This window comes from Aptenodytes forsteri, unplaced genomic scaffold (genome assembly GCF_000699145.1).
Source record: "Aptenodytes forsteri isolate BGI_AS27 unplaced genomic scaffold, ASM69914v1 Scaffold54, whole genome shotgun sequence".
NCBI classification, from domain to species: Eukaryota; Metazoa; Chordata; class Aves; order Sphenisciformes; family Spheniscidae; genus Aptenodytes; species Aptenodytes forsteri.
Genome location: NW_008796044.1, coordinates 8,371,943 through 8,389,741, shown reverse-complemented (window position 1 = coordinate 8,389,741; position 17,799 = coordinate 8,371,943). Strand labels below are relative to the sequence as shown.

The 17,799-nt window shown below is 41.9% G+C and overlaps 1 protein-coding gene across 1 annotated transcript in view; it reads right to left on the bottom strand.

Annotated features, from left to right (window-relative positions):
* The window catches only part of LOC103904319 (neuron-specific protein family member 2), a 37,659-nt gene extending 20,160 nt beyond the window's left edge, over positions 1-17,499 (bottom strand). Inside the window, exons 1-2 of the mRNA XM_009285750.2 lie at positions 17,346-17,499; positions 3,339-3,458 (exon numbers count right to left, since the gene is read on the bottom strand). Of these exons, the coding sequence (XP_009284025.1) occupies positions 3,339-3,458; positions 17,346-17,474 (249 nt within the window). The 5' untranslated portion in view covers positions 17,475-17,499. The remainder of the gene's footprint in view (positions 1-3,338; positions 3,459-17,345) is intronic.
* Positions 17,500-17,799: the final 300 nt, after the last annotated feature.

The following is a 17,799-nucleotide window of genomic DNA, read 5'->3' as shown; positions in this document are numbered from 1 at the left end:
CTTCACTGAGAACATTCCTATACCAAGTGACCAGAAGTAGAAAGAAAAGCACGTTATAGATTGAAACAGGAATGTTAAAAACCTCTCCAGAGAGGTTATTAGTGGGTGGGGAGCACAGTCATAAATATGGAGTCCAGCAGCATTTTTCCACACACGCTCATTAATGATACTCACTTTGCCTATTTCTGTTTGAATTTATGATAATTCTACCATTTGGGTGAAAAATAAAATACAAGACATCTCACTTTGTATTCTCCAGGATGCCAAAGTACTGCAGTAGCAGATAGGAGAGGACCTCTTGGCTATTTCTTCGCATCCTCTTACTGTCCTGTCTCTTTCCCCAACATACAGGTACCACATGCTGAGACATACTGCTCCTCACACACAGATTAGTAGAGCTGTAGTAGCAAAATGGCTCCCTATGAAAACCTTTGAATTCAAGCATTGCTGTGGACTCACACTAGTGGTACATGCATTTCCCATACAGCTCTCACATATTTGGAGTGCACTAAACCAATGGCCCATCTACACTTGGATGGACTGTTGGCCTTTCCCTCCATCATTTCTCTTGCAGAAATCAACAGAATGATTTACTTGCTTCTGCCAGTGTACAGCTACCACCAGCCCGGCTCAAGTATAGATGAATACTTTAATTTTAATCAGCGTGTTAGCAAGAAGTTGTGGATGATATTTCCAACACACCACATACTGGAAGGCTATACAAAGAAACCAGCCAGCAAAACAAAATATGATGATCTCATTTATATTATCTTTTTTTAAGCTTTTAAAAGTGTAGCCAAACTGAGATAATAAAAGTTAAGTATTTACTATGATTTCCTCTTACAAAAAACAAATGTAAAATGATTTCATCAGTACCAGATAATAGGCCTGCTTATAACCAGAGGGCGGTATTTTTAATAACTTCACTAAAAATATGCACTGGTACAAAAATGTGGTGCAATAAAAAAAAAGTACAAAAGGTAATGAAATATTACCTACTATCTCAGCTCGTTTTTGTCAGGAAATAATACTACAAACTTAATACGATACATGGAAGCCTTATGAAAAGCAGGCAGGGAGAGGCTTATAGTCTTATCCAGTATTAGATGAGAGGCTGAGTGATTAATAAGTTGACACTGAAGAGCAGAGAATGGAAATCATATGGACTTTAGGGAAAGGAAATAGCTTAAAAATGAAACTGTCATGATGCCAGACTGCATAGGAAGAGGCACAGCTCCCACAGCCATCCCCACCGTGCAGCAAAGGGGAAGGCAGCTTAAACCTCTGTCAGTGCTGTGCACACCGTTGGAGCCTCCGGCTCCCCCGCGCCTGCTGCTGTGCGGTCCTCATGCACACACGAGTGAGAGCAATGGGAGAACCGCACCAAAAATAGGAAGGGGAGAGGAAAAATACATCAAAAGGAGAGGTTTGAATACAACAGCAAGTTGGGGGTTTGAAGAATGGGAAAAATAAGATACTCTATAGAGGGAGTAGATGAAATTAGATTTATCCATAGCAGTGGATGAGCTATATATCTAACTTACGGGCCTCCAGCATGCACAGTGTGTAAGGATGAGATGTGCTTGATTGTTTTTTTAAATAACAGGGCCAGATCTTTTCATGAGATTAAAACTTGGTCTTACATGACCTTAACACTGTTCAGGGCTGCAGGTTTAAGTTTTAAATACCCAGTGAAGCACTTACAATATCAACAATAATGCCATTTATTGTGGGTCACAAGCCAACACATCACTTCCAGGAGACGCTACATTTACTGTTGTTTCTCAGGCACATTGTGTCTGGTTCTGATTTGTACGTTGTTCACACTGAAAAACGTCTGCTGCGGTTTCCAAGACGGGATTTAACTGTGGCTAATTCGCTGTTTACTTTACTAGTGGTACCAACGGAGAGTCACTATTGGTGGTAAATAGGTACTACGCATGCAATAAGATCAGTGAAGAACTCGGTCAAAATCAACAGCATGTAAGCCCCTGGTAAGTAATTTAGATCAAAACATGTGATGTCAACTGAAAAAAACCCAAGAAGCTATAAACATTTATTCACAGACCTCTTAAGAATAAATTATGGCTTTAAATATCCTGGATGAAAGCAACAGAATTGTCCTTGTGAAATATATGTTAGTGAATTTCTGGAAAAAACAGAAACAGTGCCATTCCATAGTGCTTCAGAAGGGAGCAGCTAAACATTTCTCCTTTCAATAAGTTGAACAAGCCTTATCCTGAAGTTCATCAAGGATGAATGGTAACAATTTTTCCTGGATCACACTCCAATTTTAAAAGTGATAGTTTTCTTCTAAATTACTAGAAAATAATTACAATAAAATTTTTTATTTCTTGCAAAACTAAGAACAACTGGGCCAAATGAAAGACTATTCAGTTCCTTGAGTCAATTCCTGTTAATCGTTGAGGATGATACCCTTTCACAACAATTTATAAGCCCAATCCTATCGTTTCAAGGAGCAGGACTATAGCTAGGCACTGCCTACTCTCTGTATTTTCTACTCAAATCATTGATTTTTCCTCTGACTTTGGAACTGTGAAATCAGATCTCACATTTTTATCACTCCCATGCTCTGTGGTTTAGGGAAAGCACCATATCTTCTCAATGAAAAGAGAGAAAATACTAGCAGCTACACGCTTCGAGTCTAATTTTAGGAGGAACTGAGCCATTCTAATATGCTGCAGTCAACAGGAACTGAGGGCACTCAATAATTCATGAGTTTCTTTCCATGTTTGAGTAGAGCCTGTTGAAAATTTCTCAAGGAAACATTTTTCATCAGAAAATTCCAATTCCTGTGAACCAAAACTGCTTACAGGACAGGATATGCTTGGATACTTGTCTAATATCTCTTTTTTTATCCAGTTTGAAATGGTTTTTAATCTATAATAATATAATTATGCAATAATAAAATATTTTAAATATGAAAAGGGTTGTTTGACTACAAGACAAAAGAATTTTTAAAAGGCGAAACAAACTGTTTCAATCAATCTTCACTGTGATTTTTTAATTCTTTTTAAACACAAACATTTGAGAAGAAAAAAGATTCAAACTTGTTTTACTTTCAATTTAGGCTGGAAAATATTTTCATAACTTCTCCTGGGAAAAGGAAAACATTTCCTACTTTAGATCTAGTTATGAAGGTATTTTCATGCCTGTCCTAAAAAAAAAAAAGCTTTATACTGATGCAGATAAACCTCTCTTTGACCCTAGTGATGAGTGGAGTGTTAAATTTGTTATGTCTTTACTGTCACTTTGATTCAGTTATTTTAAAATGAATGGCATTTGCATCAGAAGGCAGCAGAATAACCATTTCTTACCTTTAGTCTTTCTGTTACACCATCAGTGAAACTGACTGTGAATTCAGCAATTTTGGGCACTCTGAGTTTTCCTTTGTTCTTCTGGTCAGGCTGATATTCTGTTCTTGTTTTCACAATTACCTGGAAAATATCAACATTTTTAAGGTTTCTGCACACAGCATACATTTTTTTTGTTATCTAAGCTTTTCTATATAAACTGTCCCCTGGACCTACACAAGTATCTTAGAACTATAAATTAACACAAACTCGTCATACCCTCAGGAACTAAGAGAGACAGATAATAGTCAGGCAGATACACAGACCTAGACAGTGAGCTTATCACATTGAGTCTTACAATAACTGACAGCAAAATGTTTGACACCCACTTTCGTTTAGGACTAGGCATATAATTTTTATATCGTATTCAACAGGCAGAACATTCAGAATAACAGCCCATCCTAAAGAAGAGCCTCACTTATTAAAAGCCCCATCCTAACAAGTTCCACTGAAGCCAATTTAAATTTAGGCCATTTGGTGTCTAATTTATTCAGGCTCCAGATTATCAATATTAATCTCATACTATCACCTTGGGTTTTCCCCAGAAGATCTCAGTGTCATTTGCTGACTAATCTAGGTCCTACTAATCTTATAAAAATGAGGTGTCTTACGCCAATGGAGAAGCCATAAGTGGCTTTTAAAAAGGTACGGTCAAATTACCAAAACTGCATTGTCAATCTACATTGAATTTATCTGTAATCTAGAATGACCCTAAATATTTTGGGTAAAACGCACCCACTGCAAACATAGAAAAAGTAACACCTAATGCCAACTGCTCCCAGAGGGGACGAGCATTGGGGCTGTACTCTGAAACTAACAGCCCTTCAGAGGAGTGAGCGTATCCATCCCATTATACACAAGAATCTTAAAAGACTACCCAGCCATGAGCCTATGCAGCTAAATAGTGTTGTGAGAGCATGCCAGCATAGCCACACTTACTTACATCTTACTCTGGGTGGAAAACGCAAGAGAAGACAAAATGGCCCTGTCTTCAGCACTGGCCAAGAGCTGGAGCTCACCCCTAGAGAGGGGGGCTGTGGTTTGTCAGTACACACTACTCCACCACGCTTCCGCGCAGGATTCCCAACCCAGGGACAAGGTCCACAAAGCATACAATGGTTTGGTGTGGTTTGCAAGGTTTGGACAGGTTAAACACAAAAGGATAGAAAGAATACTGAAGCTCTCGATCCCAGGGCCAACACTTCCACTTTTTGGCCTCCCATTCTGAATTGCAGGACTACACAGCCATCAGCCTTGCCAAGGTGAAAATTAAACACTCCAGGAGTGGTGACTGGTTCATATGAGTCACGAGAGTGATCCTAAAGCTCTTTGTTAGAAACAAAGTCTGGAAGGATTGAAAAAGACTAAGTGATGCACAAGGTTGAGTTACTAGCTAATGAACTTGTTTCCAAATGAAGACAGCAAAGTCTGGTTTGGACCAGAGAAAACCCCAGGTATTTAATCCTCCTGCACTTAATGCCATGTGAAAATCAGAGTGAGAGAAAATCAGCATGGAGTCATAAGCCAATTTTCTGGATTCAAATGCAAATCATTAAAGACTGATGAATATTTACATCCTTCAGTGAATCCCTCTCAACAGTATTTATTACAGTAGCATCTGCAACATTAAGACTTGGGAAGAAGAGCAGACAAAAAGCCACCCAAATATATTTATATTAACATTTTCGAACTCAGGATTTCTGATGATACAACATAGATGATGGGAAATGACACGTGGGGACAAGCTTGATTGGGCAGGTTTGGGATGAACACTAACCCTACTCTGAACCTACTATTGAATCAAACCCCACTATGATCTGAAATGCAGTCCAGCACACTGTGGACCAAATAAAGCAAAGCTCCCTCTCCAGCCAAGACAAACTGGCCCAGGTTAGCTCTGAGTTACGAACAAGCAATAAGCTCTTTTCCTCACTCAAAAGGAGGCAAGTGCACTCAGGAGTCCTTGCAGCTGGCCCCTAGCTTTCCAGTCTCCTCGCTGGCCTTTTGTAAACCCAGTACAGTAAATTACAGAATGTCAGCCATCAACACCTGCCAACCAGTGTTCAGAAATTGCACTCATTCTGTTTTCAAACCTACCAGTCACAATATCCGATTCTCCCAAATTCATGCTTCCTGCTTGACATAAATCTTAGTTTCAGTCAAAATTTTTAAATATACATGAGGGCTTTTCCTCAAATTCTAATGTTACATCTTAATGAAGGACCACGAAGCCAGAATATAAGAAAAAAAAATTAAAAGCCTTACTTGTTTCTAGATATAATTTATTTTTCTTCCACTCTGTCATTAATGCCAGTTTTCTTACAGGTATTTTTTAACTGTTGTTACATTTAACCAATATCCTATAAGCAGGAAAGTTTAAATTATGTTGTCTACAGGGATACAGCTTGAGACTGAAAATAAACCCACACAGTCCTTCACAAGGCATCAGATTCAAGTCCAGTAGCAATGTCTATCAGTCTATGAATAAATAAGTAAGCTCAGTCCCCAGCCAGATCAGAAGCTACCTGAAACCCAATTTGCTGACTGTGCCAGCAGCATGTGTGCGCAGAGCCATAGTCATCTGCTGGTCAGTGTTTTGCAGAGAAATTTGCAGAGGTATCAAAAAGCTTTAGAAAGGAGCTAAGAAGTACCTTTGCTAAATACCTTTTGGCATTGCAAAAGCTAAATATCTGCTCTCCAGAAGTATCTTTGTCAGACACCTGGTGGAATTAGTCAGCAGAAGAAAGACAGGGCAGTCAGTAAGGTCTCCTCTTTAAAGGAGAGCACAGAAACAAAATGACAAAGGACAAACAGAAAACTGAATACCTGTAGTGTGGGGGTGGCATTCAATATTGTGGCAGTAATGATAAAAATGCAATTTTGCTGAGGGCACTGGGTGCACATATAGAAAAAAAGAGCTACTTCTTGTTCAGTCACCTACAGTCTAAATAAATAAGCCCGAGCACGGATCCCACTTTTGCAGCAATGTTCACTCCCTCTCCATCCAACAAGCTGCCATCAGGAAGCCCACGCAAAAGCTTCTGGAAATGGAGTTGTGTTCATCACACCCCTTGAACCTCTTGCACTAGTGAGACCACCCCGGTCAGGGCTACCTTAGCAGTTTCCAGAGACAGGAGTGAATGCTGCCAGATGATGATAGACAGATACACACACACCACCCCCCCACACACACACAGTTTTTAGCAGAGTATTTGCTACACTGACAGGCATTTGCTACATGCATGTGTCAAGTTGTGTCTCTGAAACAAGTCTAAATGAGAGCTCGTCAAAACCCAGAAGAACTTTTCTAAAGCACCAAGTATTAATCTAAGTGCAAATTTAGAAAAGGAATAATTAATCTTATAAAGATTTTTTCCTATATTTTTAGCATTATTGTTTTTTGCTATTTTGGTTGTTTGTTCTGTTTTCATTTTCCAGTTTTCTGGTTTGGCTTGGGTGGGAAAGAAGATTTGTCTTCCCCCGTTCCCTGCCATCACTCCTTTTTCACTTTTTCTTTCCATTTTGTCATCGAGAAAAAATTCCTGGCAGTAAAGTCTTCCAGAAATTCTAACCAAATTGCTGTTGGATGTACAGTAATAAAAACCCCACTGACTCCACAGTCAGCGCAATGATCAGCTTTCATTTATCACCGGCTGCCCCAGAGCAGTTCCATCAGAGCCCAGGATCCCGCTGTTTCAATGCAAACAAGGTACATTCATCTCACACCACGACAGGTTTCCTGGGAGAGCTACTGGCGTTTATTATAAACCACAGCAAACAGAATGATCCCCATTCCCTCTTCTTGTCCGTTTTGCAGCTTTGCTGACTTCAGTAGAGTTATTCTTGATTGAAACCAGTGAAAGGGAGTATAAAATTGGGGTCCTGTGTAGGTTTCACTGAAGTGAAAGAAATGCCCATCTCCTCATTCCCTTCTCTGCAATGTTGCTACGCTGGAAATAAACTGCTGTAAGGGGGTAACTTCCAGAGCTGGCAGCACTGCTTGGCTGTGCTCTGGCCTCCTGAGTACAGACAATAAATGCAAACAATCAACCCAGTGCTTAAATGGAAAAGTAGTCTCTTGAATACTCCCCAAAAAGACAATTAGCCCCCTCTCCACCCCCACTGCAGCAACACCATTCTGCCCATTCTCTGCACTTGCCTCCTTGAGCTCCCGCCTCCTCCTGCACACTCCCTAAGGCTTGTCTTAACTCATACTCCTCGTGGTGAGAAGGGTCTGGCTGTTTTAGGTTGGCATCCCTAACCGTCAGCTTACTGGGGCAGAGAAGCCCAATGAGGGGCTTCTCATGAAGCAACCTGCACACCTGCCAATGAATATTAAAAAGCAAGAACAGTCCCATCAGCTTTTTGGATTGCCTGAGTCTTTGCAATTGCCAGATAAATACCCTTTGAACTTTTTTGGACACTTGTCAGCCTTTGTGTTTCGTTATCTAGGCCCTGATCCAGCACCAGTTCATGCCTGTGCCTCACTTCGTGTGTTGTGGTCGTCCACCAAAGACAGCAGCCTCCCTGCCAGCTCAGTCCAGCCTATCTATAGCAGTTTAAAGACAGATGGAGTGGATGGAGTCTAGAAGAATACTAGCCTAGAGGATCTCCCTGCAAATTATGTTGCTGCTGTAACCTGTTCTTAAAGTTTTCACACTATTTCCCAGAGCCCCTCCACCTTTAAACTGCAGAGAGACTGTGCTGTTTATGACAGATGCAATAAAGGGGACACAAATAAATTACCTGGGACTTTCTTCATTTTACATCCAAAATAACACTGTTCTTTGAAAGTTGCTTCCTAGCTGAAGTTTGCAGACTGCTTGTAAGAATACAAGAAAAGAGAAAAGGGCTTCCACAGAGCAGCAAAAAGACACGTCTAATTACGGGAATCCACACTGCCAGTCCTTGCAGCTTCCTCCAAAACTAAGTTTATCTAGCATTTGAACTCATTAACTTCCAATTCAGGGAAGCACTTAAGCATGCAAGTAGTTCTATTAACATCAGCAGGATTAGTCAGATATTTAAAGTTAAGTGTGCATTTAAGCGCTTTGGCCAGATCAGAGCTTAAGCTGGCTTCAATCACCTTCCCACAGCCAGTTGTAATACCAATGCACAGGGCTCCTGTGGCATTCTTCAGCAAGACTGCTCAAAGCACTTTACATACCAGCATGACCCCAGTATCCCCATATTACTGATGGAGGAGTAGCAAAAAAAAGAGAAAAAAAAAAGCAGCTTAGTAACGTGCTGAGTCACACCAGCAATTGGTTGTTGAGTCGGGAAGACAGACCACAGTGCGCTGCTACTTACAGTGCACCATGTTTTCTCAGGTTTTCATTAACTGAGCGATAATAGTAACTCCAGCATATTCTCCATATCAATATAACATTTTTGGGTTTAGGGACTAGCAGGAGATATGGCTGGGGTGGGTAGGAAGTCAGATGCTTTACCAAAAATGGCAGTGCTCTGCAGAATTGTTGTCCTCAATCATCCTAGGTTAGCAGGTGTAAAAACACTGTCCATGTCTTGAGAGGTTTTTACTTTCAATTCTCTTTCTTGCATCTTCTGGTTCCTCATTCCAATCCCTCAAAAGCTTTTCTGCAAGATCTCGGTAGCAGACTACAAAGAATGGCCTGTAAAAGTTAAAAAAACCCAAACACAGCCAGACAACAAGCCGTATCTATCATGCTGCTCCGCACAAGCAAGATTTTTCTAATGATGCTGTTTGCTAATACATTTATCGAGTCCTAAACCTAAATGCACTTATTATTCTAGGCTTAATGCTAGTGACACCACTGGAATCAATAGGAAACCTTTCCTTGGCTTTAATGAATGCAGGACCAGGCACCTTCTCTGCAGTGATGCTTTGGAAAATTATAGGTGTGCTGAGGTGAGAAACAACAGATGATAGTCTGCGTACACCAGCAGGAAATCCATCATCGACAACCTTGAGAAAGTAAACAGTAGGAAAGTGCTGGGAAATCTAGAGATTTTGGATGCTGAAAGAAAAAAGAAAGCAAGCTTCTAACCAAGTGGACTATATTAAAAGCGTTTGCTTTCAGGAGGAAGGAGCAGAGTAGACGTGAAATGTGACAAATGGAAAAATATCACATTAAGCATGGAACCTTAAAAAGGATTTTCCGGCAATGGGATGAAGTAAGTGTTTCAGAAAATGAACTGATACAAATTCTGAGTCTTGTCTCAGACTGGCTAAATGTAACATCATTTATTGCCACTTTATATTTCCATTTGAGCTCTATGGTTTTCCCTGAAGAAATGAGTAATAATATTTAACATAACTGGCATTGTGAAAACTTTAAATTATTCATTTGGAAAAGGACATGCAGCCCTGCTGTAATTCTCACTTCACTGCCACGGTGCATGTAATATATTGTGGTTCAGGTGCTGCAAAGTGCAAACGATAAAAATTTAAAATACTACTTCCAAGGATTATTAATAATGAAGAGTCTCTCACTCAAAGTGACTTTCAGATTGACAGAAGAGATAAATAAAATGTGTTTCTCCGACCAAGGAGAAAGGTTTCCTCCAGGTTCAAACCTGGACTTTGTAGTCCCACAAAACGGTTGTAACACACCCATCAGTTTCCATGTGGATTAGCCATGCTCACTTTTAAATGAAAATGAGACTCTTGGCTTCCAAAGACATGACTTTCTTCATTCCTTGCAGAGAGAGAACAGAAAATATAAACTTATCATTGGCACTGACATCATGGTTTCCTTTGCCTTCATTACCCAACTGAGCATCAATAGCTGAGAAAGACCTTAGACCAAGTCCCAGCTGTAGCGTGCTGTCCAGGTTACTGACGATAGTAAAACGGTGACTGAGTCAGTTTCTATGCTTATGTGCTACAAGCCAAGGGATGGCTAAAACTCACCACCTGCTCGCATACAAAATTCTCCAGTGACCTACAAGCTCTAATCCTCACACACAGCCAGCTTCAAAGAGAAATGAGATGTGCACGTTGCCAACAGTAGCTGAAGTTAAAATACTTAGCAGTAAAAGAGTATAGGAAAAGAGATGGAAAAATCATGTTTCAGGGCTTAAAACAATCTCTTTCTTTGCAGGCTTGGGATGAAACATTCATAGACAGGAGCAGCTCCATGCCCACTGCAGCGTCTCCTGTACCTCCTTCTGACCCTTGCGCTGGCTACTGCTAGAAACAGGACATGTTGGACTGGATGGACTAGTAATCTGAGACTACCTGGCAATCACCATGCTGCAAATTCCCAGATTTTTAGACAATTAGGTCTTTAAAAACCTTCCCAAATAATTACGCCTATGTCCCATCCCATGGGAGAGACAGCTGTGCTTCCAAATCTACAGGATGAACACATCTCAGCAGGCAGACTTCCCAGAGATTAGTATTGAAATTGGTGTTTGGGATGTATGTAATGGTAGTCCCCATGGCATCCTAGTCACTATTTAAATACATGGAATGCCTGAAACATCAAGCAGCAAAAAGAAGGTTAAAAAAAAAAGGATGCCTGGGGATCAAATCCATAGTCAATGGAGAAAGCCACAGTCAGGAGAAACACTCTGCTTTTTTTTCCCGTATCAGCTCATCTAATGGATGTTGTGCTGGAAATGAATTTCACAGAGGGTGGTAGAAAAAAGTGGTCTCCTGAATCAGTGCCAGGAGGATATTCCAGGCATAAGGAACATCACAAAAGGACAAAGACAGCAAATGTAATCAGCCCTGGCATCACCGATGAAAGGCAGCACAGAACGCGAAGGCTGCATTGGGAGCTGAAAGCAGCTGAGAAGGGAAAGGCATAGCTCGCAAGCACAAAGGGAGCTTGGAAATTATTCAGCAAAGTCTCCCTACAAATCCCTAGGTGACCATAACCATCAGGAACCCACAGGAGGCTGTGAAGGGGTAACAAAAATTGATTTCAGTAGGTTCAGCCAGGAGACGGTATAGCAAAGCAGACAAAAGAATCAATCACTCAGCTATAGCGATGGTAAATTGGCCAGGGTAAATTAGCAGAGCTCCATTGATTTCATCTAAACTACACTGATTTACACCAGTCAAGAATCCTGCCCAGTCTTACTTTCCAGACCAGTAAGTAACTGGTATGCAGGGTTCACTTCACAGTCTTGCTGAAATAACTTCCACCTGCAGCAATGGGCTTTCATGTTAAAATAAAGAATAGATTGCAACAGGCTTAGCCAAACATCCATACCCTAACAGACTTTTCCTGTGTCCTTTTCTGCTGTTTCTGCAGAATGCAGCTCTAGGAATTGCAGTGCAGACATAACTGGATTTAAGAGAGGCAATGGAGCTCACAAAACCAGACATGAGCTAGCTTTAAACAACCTAATTCAGACACCAATAGCAGTGCAGTTAAGGAGAGAAATTTCTGCACAGGCTACACAAATCCTGAGACTTTCCACACTCAAGAGCTGCAGCAGCAACGAGTTATCTGTATGCAAGTGAGGTAGTTCAATGCTACCCCAGGTGTCTGTGAAGGCTGCGTGCACACACTTGGATTGCAGCACAGCCCTGCCGCAAGTGGATCGCCCGTGCACAGAGATGTTCAGTGTGCTATAGGGGAAGGCTAGCCCAACAGCAGCTCTATCCAAAGAGGAGGAGCATGAACTGCCAAGGACCTCAAGTAGGGCTGTCCAAGACATGCAAACAAAATCAAAAGGTTACCCCAGAAACACTGCACTGCCAGAGTCAGCGTTGCTGCAAATATTTATTACAGCTTAATGAGCAGAGGCGGTGTTTACATTCAGATACACATTTAGAGGACAAATGGATTTGCCCAGTGCAGAAGGGGGACAAATGTCACAGGAGAGGAAGGCTCAGACTTTGTTATTTGTGGGGATTAAGCAGAGTATCCCTAGTGGAGAAAGGAAAGGATGGGGAAAGGCAAGACAGCCTGCCCGTTCCTTCATATTTGCAATGGTCTCTTTTTATTCCCTTTCTTTTATTCACGCTTTCTTTCCCTTTGCATCCTCCTCCTCCCTTTTACTTTTCCTTCCTTCAACTGCCACAATTACTAGCCCTGCCCCATCTCTCCTTTTGCCATTTGCTCCATCCCACCAAACTCACCAGCAGCGTGAGCAGGAGCACAGATGCCTGTCCCTGGCTGCATCAGGAGCCTTCCCAGACAGCGGCAGGGAAGGCTGAGCTGCCTCTGGCCTCACCACGTGCAGGAGCACCCGAAACCAGCTCCATGCTGCCCTGACGGCGTGTGCCTTCAGGCTGGCTAGAGCCGCCATGCACTGCTGGGCTTTGCAGAGGGCAGGCTGACATCAGTATTTCAGGACGGAGCTGCAAGTAGTCCCCTAGGTACAAAAGCACTTACCCAGTGTACTATTAATTATGCCTGCTCAGCTGGCCAGGACAAAACATTATTTTCTGTTAAACCAACAGGGACAGGCTGTGAACACAAGGGACCCTTCTGATTTTCAGGAACTCTTGATTACTCTGTGTAACCGCATGGCCTCGGCCACTCAGAGAAGGGTGCAGCCAGGGAGAGCAAGAGGAAGGAGCACGGGCTGGGAAAAGCATTTGAAGAGAGCAGTTACATCTATTTTTTTCTTTCTTGGGTTGGATGGCAGGAATTTGTCACCAGAGAAATTATTTCTCAAGCCTCCAGATGCATTCAAAATAAAGAACAATGGACCACATGATAAGCTTTCTGCAGCTTTCCCCACAAAAGAGATGCCGGATGTTTTTTTCAGCCCTGACAATAGCTTTCATACACTTTTGTGTTATGTAAAATTAGGATTTTTACTGCCAGAACAGAGGCATTTCCTGCTGGATTATACTGAAGCGAGCCTGTGAGACCAAGGGGTCCCCAGTTGTTGGTCTCATTTAAAATTTCAGTGAAACAGTATGGTCCCTGAAAAGCTGCATATCTTTTAGCATTATCATTGCAGAGACACATAACAATTACAGCCGAAGCACTTTGTCTACGCCTATGAAAACAAGTGAACAGCTAGCCTTTTCCCCTTTGGTCCTAAAAGAAAAAAGACTTCTTTTTTTGGTTTTTGAATAAGAAGAAATGAAATTCAGAGACATAAAAAGCCAGGTCAAGGGTTTGTCACCGGTCATGGCTATTATTCCTATTACATGGATGGATTTCAGCAAAAAGGCCACGCAAAAATTATTTAAGAGCATCTTTCTTTCTCTGCCTTCTGCAAATGCCACCCCAGCAAGAGAACAGGGGGCAAGGGAAATGCTTGAATATAGTCAATAAATATAAATACACAGCAGGCTTAGCACCCTAGGGGAGAAATTACTGTCCCGGGTACATTTCTCCCCTTGCAGCCATACAACTGCTGACAGAACGAGGAGAATGCTGATGCTGCAGGAGGAATAGCACAACCCTTGGGAGGAGATATCCTCGTTTGGTGGAAAAAGAAATAGTCAGTCCAGTGGCCAATAATTTTTAAAAAAGGTTGCCAAATTCAAGCCTCCTGAATTCCTGCCTGGGTTTTTCCAACAGCATCAAGGTGCAAGTCAGAGGGAGCTGCTAAGCTCACAGCACTTTGAAAAACAAGCCTGTTTAGGAAAGCATCCCCAAAAGGACAGCCAGTAAGTTTAAGCATACCTTTAAGAAAGTGTTTCCCCCTATCACCCCACACACGATTTCTTATAATCAAGGAACTATCTGAAAAGAGATGGGCTTCAGGGATTACATCACATGAGCAAATGCCTCATTTTTATATTCTTTCTCTGTATCCTTTCTCTGAAAGGGGAGCCAGACACAGAAAACACTTTGAAAGAGATGAAGCTATGGTGAAACACCTACAGAGGTTAATGCTGAGAGTAACTTCGAGTGACTCTCAAGTGATCCAGTTACAAAAATATCCTTAAAATGAAGAAAATTCAGGTATTTAAAGCCCTTAAAACACAATTTTCAGTTTGTAGATTCCATAGGCTTTGTGGGGTGCTTTTAAGGATCTGCAAAGGTAAGTATACTGACAAACAGGTTTGTTTTTCTCAACTTGCAATCCTTAAAATGAAGAAAATTCAGGTATTTAAAGCCCTTAAAACACAATTTTCAGTTTGTAGATTCCATAGGCTTTGTGGGGTGCTTTTAAGGATCTGCAAAGGTAAGTATACTGACAAACAGGTTTGTTTTTCTTCAACTTGCACACAGGTGTCTAAGACTCAACTGGAAAAAGCCTGTAAATTAACAGAGCTTGCAAACCTTTGCCATGCAATATACATACACCAGGTGAAGGCGTTATTGCACACTGATAATAACAGCAGTGGGGTTGCCCTGCACAGACCTAGTATACTCTTGGATCACTAGCCAAAGCCTGTACTATTCCTCCTTTATCAGACAGACTGAAGCTAGAGCAAGTACACAGCCCCAAGTTGCAGTCAAACCTCCTTGCTCTGGTTTTGATGCACCCTGGATTGCCCCAAACCCAAGGTTAGATCCAGGTTGAGTGCTCACATTGTCTTAAATGAAGATACCCTCTGATGGTGAAGAGAAGCCCAGAAATAGGACTATTTAGCAGGGTATTTTGTCTTTTTTTTTCTTTTTTTTTTAGATTACACTTACAGGAAAACGCCAGGCCGCACCAGCTCTTTGTTGCAGAGGCAAAGGCGATGTGGTTCGCAGCAGCTGCCGGGCAGGCAGGGAGCAGGGCTGGGAGCATTGCCTCCTTGTGGTTACAAGTCAGCAGCAATGGGTTTGCATTTAAGAAAACGAGCGAGCAAAGCCCTTCTGAGCTGTTGCACACGGACCCCAACACCAAACCTGGTTTGGCTCTGGTCATTTATGCAGCATCCCATACAAGAGGCACAGAAAGCACCTTGGCTTATGTTCTCACTCTCCCAAGCTAAAAATCAACTGCTGGCAGGTTTTAGGAATAGACAGGAAAAAAGTCAAATCGATTTTAGGGTTGTTTTTTTTAACCCTGCCTCCTGACTGCAAGACAAGTCCAAACAAGAATACACTCTGAAAGACTTGAAATCCATGTCTACTCTTCCTCGGGCTCACAGTCTGATGAATTCAGTAGCGGCTTTGCTTTCCTAAGTACGAAGCTGAATTTTCCTCCTATCACTTAACCTTTGCCCAAGCTTTTCAGCTGAGGCTCAACTCCTTATTAGCAGGTCTTTAAAACAGACCTTCTGCCCTGGGGTGAACTCATCCCAACAGAATCTGTTCTACAAAGAGCAAAGGAAAAAGACTGAATTATTTTGCTTTTATCATAAATAACCTCTTCTTTTGAACGGATCTCCAGTCGCCCTTAACTCCAGGCCTACCGCACACAGGAGCTGAACCACAGCCTGCAGAAATCAATACCATTGACTCCAATGAGTTCTGAATCATGCTTAGCGCTCTTGGAGATACATCCCACTCTTCCAGCAAAGAAAAATATGGATGTCAGCAGATGCATTGACAGTAATGTATGCTAACGAAGGTAATGTAACCTAACAACATGTGAATTATTGATGTAGGCATGTTTAAACAGAAAAATCAGCAAGGAATCACACCAGACCAATACACTCCAGTGTTTGTTCACCAACAGGCAATTGGAACGTGATGGTCATGAGAACACTCATTACCACTTTATTAGCTTGAAAGGATTTTTGTTAGGTTATCCATGTCTCACCTGATACATGGGTCATTTATTTCACATCGTGTGACACTGCATGATCTCAATGAGCCATTTGTACTAGCATCAAATGAGTTACTTTTACACATCTATAGTTTCCTCTGAACTTTTCAGACGTTTATGATAAATCATACTGCTTTGCCTGAATTATTTTCCTTAATCTTATTTATCAGAGTCATAGATAAGGGCCGGTTTAGTCTCTCATTTGCAACAACTCATGGAAGCGTAACTGCTGAATGCAGCTAAGTTGCTCCTGATTGCCACGAGGCACATGGAGAATGAAACTAGCTCCTTTGTCTGGCGCGGCTCTGGTTCCCAGGACGTCAAGGCAGCTGACTCAGCTCTATCATAAAATAAACATAGTTTGTCTATCTAGACAGTTTTATCACATCCATGTTCTCCTAATGTATTTAGAGAAAATTTATTTTGTACTACAGTAAAAACAGGATATGTGTTCAATAATCATCAGTGTTAATTTTACTATTATTCCATTATCCTGTGAGATCTAATCATTCTGTCTGTACTTTCGGGTGAGTTGGCTCCATCTCTGTGGTATCTGGGAACTACATTGCAGACAGGCTTTGTTTTTGTAAGGACTGTTGGGGCATATGGATTTTTATGGTCTCATCATGTCCTCACCAGGTTATATTGATATGCAGCGTCACTGCATTGATATAGACAAAAGATTTCCTAGTACATACTGCATCTAAAAACCCCCAACCACCAAACCACAGCCAATCGCCAATGCACATTTCTGGACATTTCAGTGCTGCATTCAGTTCTGAGAGTGTTGAGTGGGCAGGGGAGAAAGCTGTCCCCTGGCTGGAGCCAATCGGGGAAACGAATCCCTGGATTGCTCCATCGCCACCCGTGCAAGGGGGAACTCAGCCGCTCTCTTCAGAGAAATCAGCATCCTCAATGCCAAGTAAGCTTTGCAAAGCCATGGAGAAGAAAGCAAACCTTAACCAAGATAATTAAAATAGCTGCTTATTTCAGAAGAGTTATCACATTACTCTCAATGCAAGCAATTAATCTTACTGATAGTAACAACAACGCATTGTAAACTGCTCCTCAGTTTCTCCAGCACTTGCAAGAGAAACGCACTAAGCCTTTTCCAGTTGTATTTATGAAGGAATATTTGGGGTTTTTTTGAGGAGGGAAGGAGTTGGTGGACAGTTACGTGCTTATTCGCCATGTTAAAACAGATAAACACACTACAAAAGATAACCCCTTTTAATTTATTGAATAGACACTATGCCACAGTGCTTATCATCAGAGACCAGTAAGTCACCAAGGCAGTGAAAACCAAGGGGCATGTACGTGTGCGTAATCATGCAGGAGCAACATTTGATTTTGTTTTACCTTTTCCGGAGCCGGGAACTGCAGGTGATTTACTTCCAAAGGTGTGATCAAAGGAACTGTTTGAAAACCATCTTCGTTGGATGGTTGTTTGTTGTTCTTGTCGTTCAAATTACTCCCCAGCTTCACCATTCTTGGACCTTGCTTTCCAGACCTAAAACCAGCAAGATGATCAATGTCACAAGGGTAGCGGGAAGAGGAGGACTGCTGCCTTACCCTGCTCGGTTTGACTTAGCATACCGGTTGCCTGGGCTTTTACGCCTGGGCTTTTACACCTGGGTTTCTAGACACACCGCATACCACACCACGACTTGACTACATGCATTTTGCCGTGCCTTACGCAGACACCCCACAAACACCCCTTAAAAACCCCCGCTGTGAGCACAAGCACGGCTGCTCCCAACGCACCGACACCGCAAATGGCATTACCGATCGGGACTCCCAACGCCCCCAAAAA